Below are 8,097 nucleotides of genomic sequence, written 5' to 3' on the forward strand. Positions count from 1 at the left end.
AAAAAAAAAAAAAAAAAAATTTGACCAAAAGGGCACTTTGGGGCAAGGAGCAAAAAGGGCAGGTGCTCAAGTAGCATTTGACTGCATGACTGAGAAGCAGTTTAACCATTTAATTCACGTGTGTAGGACAAAAAAAAAAAACATTTACAAGTTGCAGGACTTTTGTTCTCAAGGAAACCAATTTGAAACAATAGATTTACAGAGTAACTAAACCCCAAATAAACTTTTTTTTTTTTTTGGAGTTAAACGGTCTTTAATTGTGATATTCGTTTTCCTGAAAATTGTGACTTTCTGTATATTTGTATAGTTTGACAAATTACTGTCAGTCTTGTTGGCCAAGAGTGGCTACTGCACTTAAATTATCTGATTGGTTCCAACACGACTGTGTGAGACTGACTGCTGTGGTCAGGAGGTGGGAGGAGCTTACAGCAGCACTCAGTTCTCAGAGCAAAGCAGAGTTGCAGAATAACTGGTGCTTTCACATGTTGTCTTCAATATCACAGAAAAAAAGTTTCTATGTTGGTTGCCTGTTTGGAAAAAAAAAGTCACTGGAAGGGTTCAGCATTACTCCTCATTACTGTCTAAATCTACGAAGCAAGGAGACAGTGCCTTTCACAACAAGTCAATTCTGTTGAACTTTTTCACATTTTTGTCATATAACAACCACAAACTTTATTATTTTATTTCATTCACAAAGTAGTGCAGGACTCTGATGTGGAATGAAGAAAACCCGGTTTTAATTTCCATTCCTTTACCAAAAAAAAAAAAAAAAAGACTTAAAAGAATTTCAGCCCCTCTCGCTTTAAAGCCTCTCAATAAAACCAAGTGCAGTGTAGGTCCTAAAACAATATCCCCATTAGTCTTGCAAAATATAACTTATTAGTGATACATTAAAAAACAATAAGATGATTTGTTTGCAGTTTACCACAAACTACATATGATCTGGTCATTAAAGACCAAAGTGGAACTGTTTGCACTATGTAAAGGAAAACAAACCTCACATCACTATGAAAACACAAACACGGTGATGGCAGCATCATACTGTGGGATTGCTTTTCTTTAGCCAGAACAGTGCTGGGTAAAGTGTAATGCAGGAAGTAAATCCGCCCTACGACATTAGAGGCTGTAAGTAACTTCAGAATTGTGTGGAGATTTGACTTCCTGCAGCGACACGACCCTAAACATTCAGCCAGAGATACTATGGGATGGTTTAGCTGAAGTCCAGACAAAATCTAAATGATTTGCAGATTGATGTTCTCACAATACGACTGAGCCTAAGTTATAAAGTAAAGGTCAAACACCCTGCGATGAATTGGAGAACCATTCAGGGTTTACCGAAAACTGATGGACGTAAAAAAATTCCCTGCTAAGTTGTCTGGTATTTAGCAATTCAAAATAAGTTTGATTATTATAACCAATCTAAAATACGAGAAGTTTGCTCTGATTTGACTTCAGACAACAAGAAAAAAAAAAGTCTTTTTATTTGGTGTATGTAAGTACCTGGTTTCAACAGTAAATGTTTGCCACACTTCAGAATTTTTAAATATATATTTTTTTTATTGTTTGTGGTTGTGCTGTGACAAAATGTGAAAAAGCTAAAAATGAATAGGTCTATAAGGACAATCTACGCCTCATACTTGTGTATCTGCCCTGCAGCTCACAAGGACACACACAGTCAATGAGGGCATCAGATGTATAGTATCTGCTGCTGATGAATCTATATGTGTACCCATAGCAACCACAGACCTCTAAAGTATGACTGTACAACACGGAGACAGCAGATCCTACCTGTTCACACTCAGACAGCTGAGAAGGAAGAATAAAGACAAACTGAGAGGTGACAGCAGCTGTGCAGACTGTGCTGGTTCCCATGGAGCAGAGAGGGAACAGGAAGTTCACAACGCACAGTTTCTTTCTCCTGCGATGCGGTTTCCACCTGAGCTCTACCAGGCTGGATGCAGCCCATGAGGTGCGTGTGCGAGTGTGTTTTAGAGTTGGGACTGACCCGTCTGCTCAAGGTGGTGTTGCTGCGCTCCTTCAGCTGCAGGTCGGTGGGTAAGTTGGTCCAGATGATGTAGGGGGTGTCAAAGCGCTGCCGTAGCTTGGGGCAACTTTTAAAGATGAAGTCAATGATAAAGAACTTGATACCTGCATAACCACCTGAGAGGCAAAAAAAAATAAATTATTCCACTGGTTAACAGCCAAAAAATTGTCTGGGGTTTTTCAACTGTTTTAGGGTCATTTTGATGTGCTGAATCAAAAAAATAAAATAAAAAATAAAATAAAAATCACAATGGTTTTGCTCAATCAGGTCAACTTTCTGAACTATGGAACAACATGAGCATCAAATGCATGACTTGTTCTCACATCTGGATCGGTTTCCTGAGAATCTGATCAAGAGGAGGAGGAGAGATTCCATCAGGACAGAAAAGAGACAGAATTTTACACAATGAAGACGTAATGTTCAATTCACATGTACTTAGTGTTTATTATTCAATTTACAGAAATCCAAGTTTGCGACATTTAATTAATACATTCTGTTAGAAAACCATCTTTTCTCCTAAAACCTTTTTTGGATGAGAAATATTAACAGAAATGACCTGAAAATGTCACAAAAGTGTCATCAATTTAGTGACCTGACTTGATTGAGAAAAATGGATGTCATTTTTGGATTCAACGGTGCAAAATAATCCTAATTCAGTTGAAAAAACAGACAACTTCCAAAATATATATATTTCTGTAACCCAGTGTAGTCCGCAGTGTGAACAACTTCTCCAACAGGGAGCACATTAAATAAATCAGATTGTTTGGTAAATTTGGTTATATGGCCCGGATGCTGGAGGAAAGCAAGTTTCATTTCTGTGTTTGAATCCATTTAAGGCACAGGAATGTGTTCAAAGAGTGTGGTGTAATGCTGGAAATGAAAACTGGAAACTATGGGTGTGTACAAACTTGAATCACCATGTTTTCTTCTGAAACATGGTGATTCAGAAGACAACTTGGGAAGTCCTCCAGGAAAAGTTGATCATTTTGACTGAGTTTCTTTGCTCTGTTTGTACCTGTATTACAAGGTGAACACACTCCAAAAATCAAAATGCAGGAGTCTCAGTTTAATGACCAGCTGCCTCCTTTTATTGTGATGGACCTACACTATTGTAAATGTTCCAACTCTTTCCCTCATCATCTATTATGAGGCCACACAGAGGAACCAGCTGGTGGCCAGGAGCCTCATGCATTACACAATGTGCAGCTTTCATACTCAAAGTTTGTGGTAGAGACAAATTCTGAAACTTGCAGAGCACAAAAAATTCTGACATGTAAAAATGTGCCGTTCAGGGTACATACCTTTACAAAAAGAAAAGCAATAAAATTTGAAGCAAACATTTTTAAAATAGAAAACAAAAAAGAGCTTTTGTGTAGATCAACCAAAGTGAAAATGCTTGTTTGAGCAGATGAGTTTGTAATTTGATATGTTTCCAAGTCTTTCTGAAAGTCTCTGTTGAGTGCTGGTCCTAGTTTGTGAATCTAATAATGTACCTATGATGAAGCCCAGAAGCTGGTAAGGTAACAGGCACGAGGAGATAAAGGCCACCCACAGTCCCACGTAGAGCTTTTGAGTCAACTCTGGCTGGACCCACATGAACAGACTAAACACACACAAATTCAGTATAGTACAGAGCTCTATTCAATGACTTTTACTTCAGCTACATATAAAACATTTGCAAACAAACTCACTTTTTTATCTTCTCAAGGATATTGGCCATCTTTCCAAAAAGATTCTGTGTGGATGTGAGAAAAACAACAGTCAAAACAGACTGGAACATTGGATTTTTTTAAAAGGTTTGTTGCTATAGTGGCCTTTATTTGAAAGTACTCAGACAGACAGTAGGGAAAGAGAGAGAGAAGACATGTGGCAAAGATCACGAAGTCAGGAATCAAACCTGTAACAGCCACGTCGAAGACTAAGGCCTCCAAAAGTGGGTAGTGTCTTATACTGCGGATGGTTTGTTCACCTGCAGGAATTCAGGACTTTTTTTTCTTTTAATCTCAGGGGCGACTTCTTCTCTCGCTTGGAAACAGTCAGGGCTGTTCTCCAAAAACTACACTGTGACACACTCAGAAGTAACATAAAGGTTCTTTGGGAAGGATTCACCAAATTCTAGGGAAACCATACTGAAACAGTCGATGACTTGGGTTCGGAAAGAGTGGTGTCCCCCAGATCACGAAAATTCCCTGCACTGCCGCACAGCTGTCAGACATCAGAACAACTGGACCAACAACAGGGCACACCACACTACCATAGTGTGATGTATCCTCTGCTCTTTATTTAACAAAGTAAAACCAGGATGCTACAGAAATATTCTGAATGCTGTTATTACATCTTCTTATATCATGGACCCTAAACTAAAATTGTCCACAATTGGTATCAACAGATCAAAGCTTCACAATGATTGGATATGAGTGAAATATTTTAACAAGAGGTTTCAGTTCCGACCTACACAATCTCTTAGTGCATCTTCTCTCACCTGAGCTTTCTGAGCAACATCGAGAACCAACTGGAACTTCTCAGATACAGTTAAGTCTTCTTTTGGAGGTTCCTTGAAAACAATAGAGCCATGAGCCAGGAACCAGCCTCAACAATTTTAATTAAATCAACAACTTCTGTAGGTGTAAAAAAAAAAGAAACTAACATTTTTATAATAAGTGTGCCTGATAGAGTAAAGAGAGATGTCTCACCAATGGCTCAGACACTTCAGGTACGATGCTCCACTGGATCCTCCAGCCTCTGAGAGTGGTTTATCATGGGAACATAGAGAGAAAAAATAAATATATATATATATATATATATATATATATATAAAATAAATACTTAAGAGTTAGGAAATGTGCTTGTGTAGTTTCTTATGGAACGACTCTTTTAATTATCTGTGGTTAAAAACAGTAACGTTGGTTACGTATTGTAACCAACGAATATTAGCTGCGAATATTACTATGCGCACCATTCAGGGCGCACCACATCCTGAGGGAGACCGAGCCCACTAGCGATAGCCTTAAAGGACGAAGTCTATGCGAAATAGAACCACTAAAGTGTCAGTACTAAAACAATTTTTTTTTTAACCAAGATTTTATTTGATCTTACGGAATTGCTGAAGTAAAGTTTCTGTTCTGAATAAGAGCATGACTTGCAGTTTAACACAAAGTTTTTTTTTTGTCTGGGTCTGTCTTTAAATATGAGTGGTTGAATGTGCTGGGGAGCTCACCTGGAAATAAGATAATTCAGGGAAAGGCGGAGAATTGCGAAGAACAGGAACATGGGGATGGCCCAGCCATGCCACGCTGCATACATGTACACCTGTCAATACACACAGCCAGTGTTTCTGTAAGGCACCATCTTAAAAGTTTCTCCAGAATGGTTCACCAACTGCCATTATACAACTGACTGGCTTTAAGTCTACTGTAATTTGGCCATAATTTAAATTAAATGACATCAGACTTATACAGCTGACTTATAAAGTTCAAAGATGCTTTACAATGAAATCGGTCATTTCCATTCACACAAACATTGACACATGATCGTAACCACAGCTGAGAGCTGGTATGCAACATCATCAACCCTCTGACCAACACCAGCAGGAAAGGTGGATGAAGTCTATAGCCCCAAGGACACAACAACAGAGACGTACGAGACACGGGCTCAAACTAGCGAGCCACTGATTACAGGACAGATTCCTACCTCCATTGCTACCATATACACATGCTGCTGTATGTGGATGGATCTGACTGTACGATCAGATGGGAATTCAGTTTAATTTTGACCAAATTCTATTTCATATAACAAAATATGAAGTGCACCTGTTTGTCAGGATCCCTGCCCCTACTAATGAAAACAATACAAAAGCCCAATCCTGCCACTCACATGTTCCATGCAAGAAGTAGCTTTAATTGATTAAAACACCTTTCACCAAATTGTTATGTTACCTGCAAGGTTTGTGGACAGCTTTAAATGGGAATTCTTTTCATACTCAGTCATAATGGCAGGAATCACAAATACTAGTTGTTCTTTCTTCAGATTCACCCACCTGAGCTATGAATCGCTACAGCTATATAAAAGGAGCTCTTGGCAGTTGTTCATCAACAGATACAAGGCTACAAATGTGCACAGTGTGAGTAGGGCTGGACAACACATCAATAACAATTTATATCACCATAGGCAAGAGATTAATATCAATAAAAAATACGTCCAATAGAATTTTCAGTAATTTCACTGAACTTAAATTCAGAACTGCACAGCATTCTGGAGGATGTAGGCAGGGGAATGACTTTAGCTGCTCAGTCTCTCAATGCCAGCTAAGTAAGGTTGGCATCAACTAACTCACACACTCTTTGGTTACCTAGCAACAACCTGTTGAGTAACTTGGACAGCAGCAATTTCGGGTCTCATAACTGCTTAAAAGTAAAAAATAATGGCATAGAGTGAATAGAGGAGAACAACAGCTCGAGAGGAAGTTGCGAATAAAAAGCAGGAAAGGTCACGAGTATCTGGCAGTATTACACATATTAAAAACAAAACAAAAAACTAATCAATAATTATCAATATCCATTGATAAGAAACCTTTATAGCATGATACATTTTTCAACTACTGTATATCACCCAGCCCTAACTGTCAGGTTTGCATTAGATAATTACTAATTATATATTTTAATATATTTCATGCCTGGACACTGTTACTATTATTTAATAGATGTGTGTGGTGCTTAGTGGAACACGGAGACATTGTCTGTGTATGGACTTACAATGAAGGCAATGGTAGACGTGTACACAGAGTACCAGCTGGATAAGGCAGACAGGTTCCTCATGAAGTTTGTCACAGGTCTGAACCCTCGTTCTAAAATCACAAGGTCAGGCAGACCATCATATCAGACTCATCTTTCTTGCTGTTAATTTTTGTGGAAAGAAAATGTTGTACAGCAAAGCATCTGGGGGGTTGTGTAACCAAAAGTACTCAAAAGGATCTGTATGTGGGGTTCCACAGGGATCCATCAAGGGACCTCTAATGTTTATTATTTTTTATCTTTCAGCAAGCATATTATTTTTTACTCCTATATAAAAATAATACTCTACCATACTTATAATTATCCGCAGAAAAGAGTACACACAAGATCAAAGACAAAAATACTCACTGAAGCGTCTCATGTTTTCAGTCAGCCTGAGGATCAATTACAACAGATCAGATCAACTTTTGATTTAAAATAAATACAACTTTCATTAGAACCTTTTCACTCTAAATGCTCCTCTCAGAGACATGTCTAGCATTTTCCTTACCTCCTTGCACTTAGTGGCTCCTCCGTCTCCACAGTTGTCTCCTCTGGCTGGAAGCGGAAGTCTTCAATGTAAACTCCAAAACGATTGTAAAGCCATTTCAGGAAGCTGTTGTATACAGTCTCTTTATGTTTTTCTAACAAAATAAGAGGTTTGATTCAGTGATTACAAAAACTGATTGGGAAATTTATTTTTTTCAGACTTAATATGAAAAAGACAAAGCAAGGAGTGGGTGTTCTAACCTGTACTGCTGCTTAGAGAAGGTTGAGGGGATGGAGGTTTTGGTGACTGAGATGGAAAATCCTCAACTCTGAGGAGATAGATAAAATGTCAGTCAAGAAATAAAGGAAAATTGGATTGGAAAGTCTTGTAAAACAACCCACCCTAATTTTATGGCATCATTGACTTTCTGTTCCAGCTCAATGCGTTTGCATCGTTCCTTCTCCAGTTCCTGTTTAAGTGAATCTATGTGGGACTCATCCTTCAGTTTCCTCAGCTCCTCCTCTGAAAGAGTGACGAGTCACAATGAAGACAAAAAAAAACCTACTCCTAGAAAACTCCTTTTTTCTTCAAATGCCTTATAATTAATGAGAAAAATCAATTGTTAACATGCAAATGAAAGGTGAAGTATCATATGTTTTTATGTAGAACATTGAGAGTAAACCTGATTGCTCTCCCAGTTAGGATTTATTAACAAGTTTCATGTGCTGTGAGGAAGAGATGGACCGAGAATCTAGCAAATTACAAAACGAGCAAACTCAAGTTATAGTAAATTA

The 8,097-nt window shown here is 38.2% G+C and overlaps 1 protein-coding gene across 3 annotated transcripts in view; it reads right to left on the reverse strand.

Annotated features, from left to right (window-relative positions):
* LOC106939046 (GRAM domain-containing protein 4-like) overlaps positions 1 to 8,097 on the reverse strand; it is a 37,372-nt gene that overhangs the window by 10,124 nt on the left and 19,151 nt on the right. For 2 of the 3 annotated variants that reach the window (XR_001422747.1, XM_015021315.1), the window contains exons 4-14: positions 7,705 to 7,825; positions 7,564 to 7,631; positions 7,325 to 7,457; positions 7,183 to 7,208; positions 6,796 to 6,887; positions 5,262 to 5,353; positions 4,738 to 4,786; positions 4,527 to 4,598; positions 3,736 to 3,779; positions 3,538 to 3,647; positions 2,006 to 2,160 (exon numbers count right to left, since the gene is read on the reverse strand). Coding sequence is in view for 2 of the 3 variants with exons in the window: in XM_015021315.1 (XP_014876801.1) it covers positions 2,006 to 2,160; positions 3,538 to 3,647; positions 3,736 to 3,779; positions 4,527 to 4,598; positions 4,738 to 4,786; positions 5,262 to 5,353; positions 6,796 to 6,887; positions 7,183 to 7,208; positions 7,325 to 7,457; positions 7,564 to 7,631; positions 7,705 to 7,825 (962 nt within the window). In the remaining variant the exon portion in view is untranslated. Of the gene's footprint in view, positions 1 to 71; positions 1,807 to 2,005; positions 2,161 to 3,537; positions 3,648 to 3,735; positions 3,780 to 4,526; positions 4,599 to 4,737; positions 4,787 to 5,261; positions 5,354 to 6,795; positions 6,888 to 7,182; positions 7,209 to 7,324; positions 7,458 to 7,563; positions 7,632 to 7,704; positions 7,826 to 8,097 lie in introns of those variants that run through there. The other variant, XM_015021317.1, reaches the window with a different exon arrangement.

This window comes from Poecilia latipinna, unplaced genomic scaffold (genome assembly GCF_001443285.1).
Source record: "Poecilia latipinna isolate Pla-1442-1.1 unplaced genomic scaffold, P_latipinna-1.0 Scaffold2759, whole genome shotgun sequence".
Taxonomy (NCBI): Eukaryota; Metazoa; Chordata; class Actinopteri; order Cyprinodontiformes; family Poeciliidae; genus Poecilia; species Poecilia latipinna.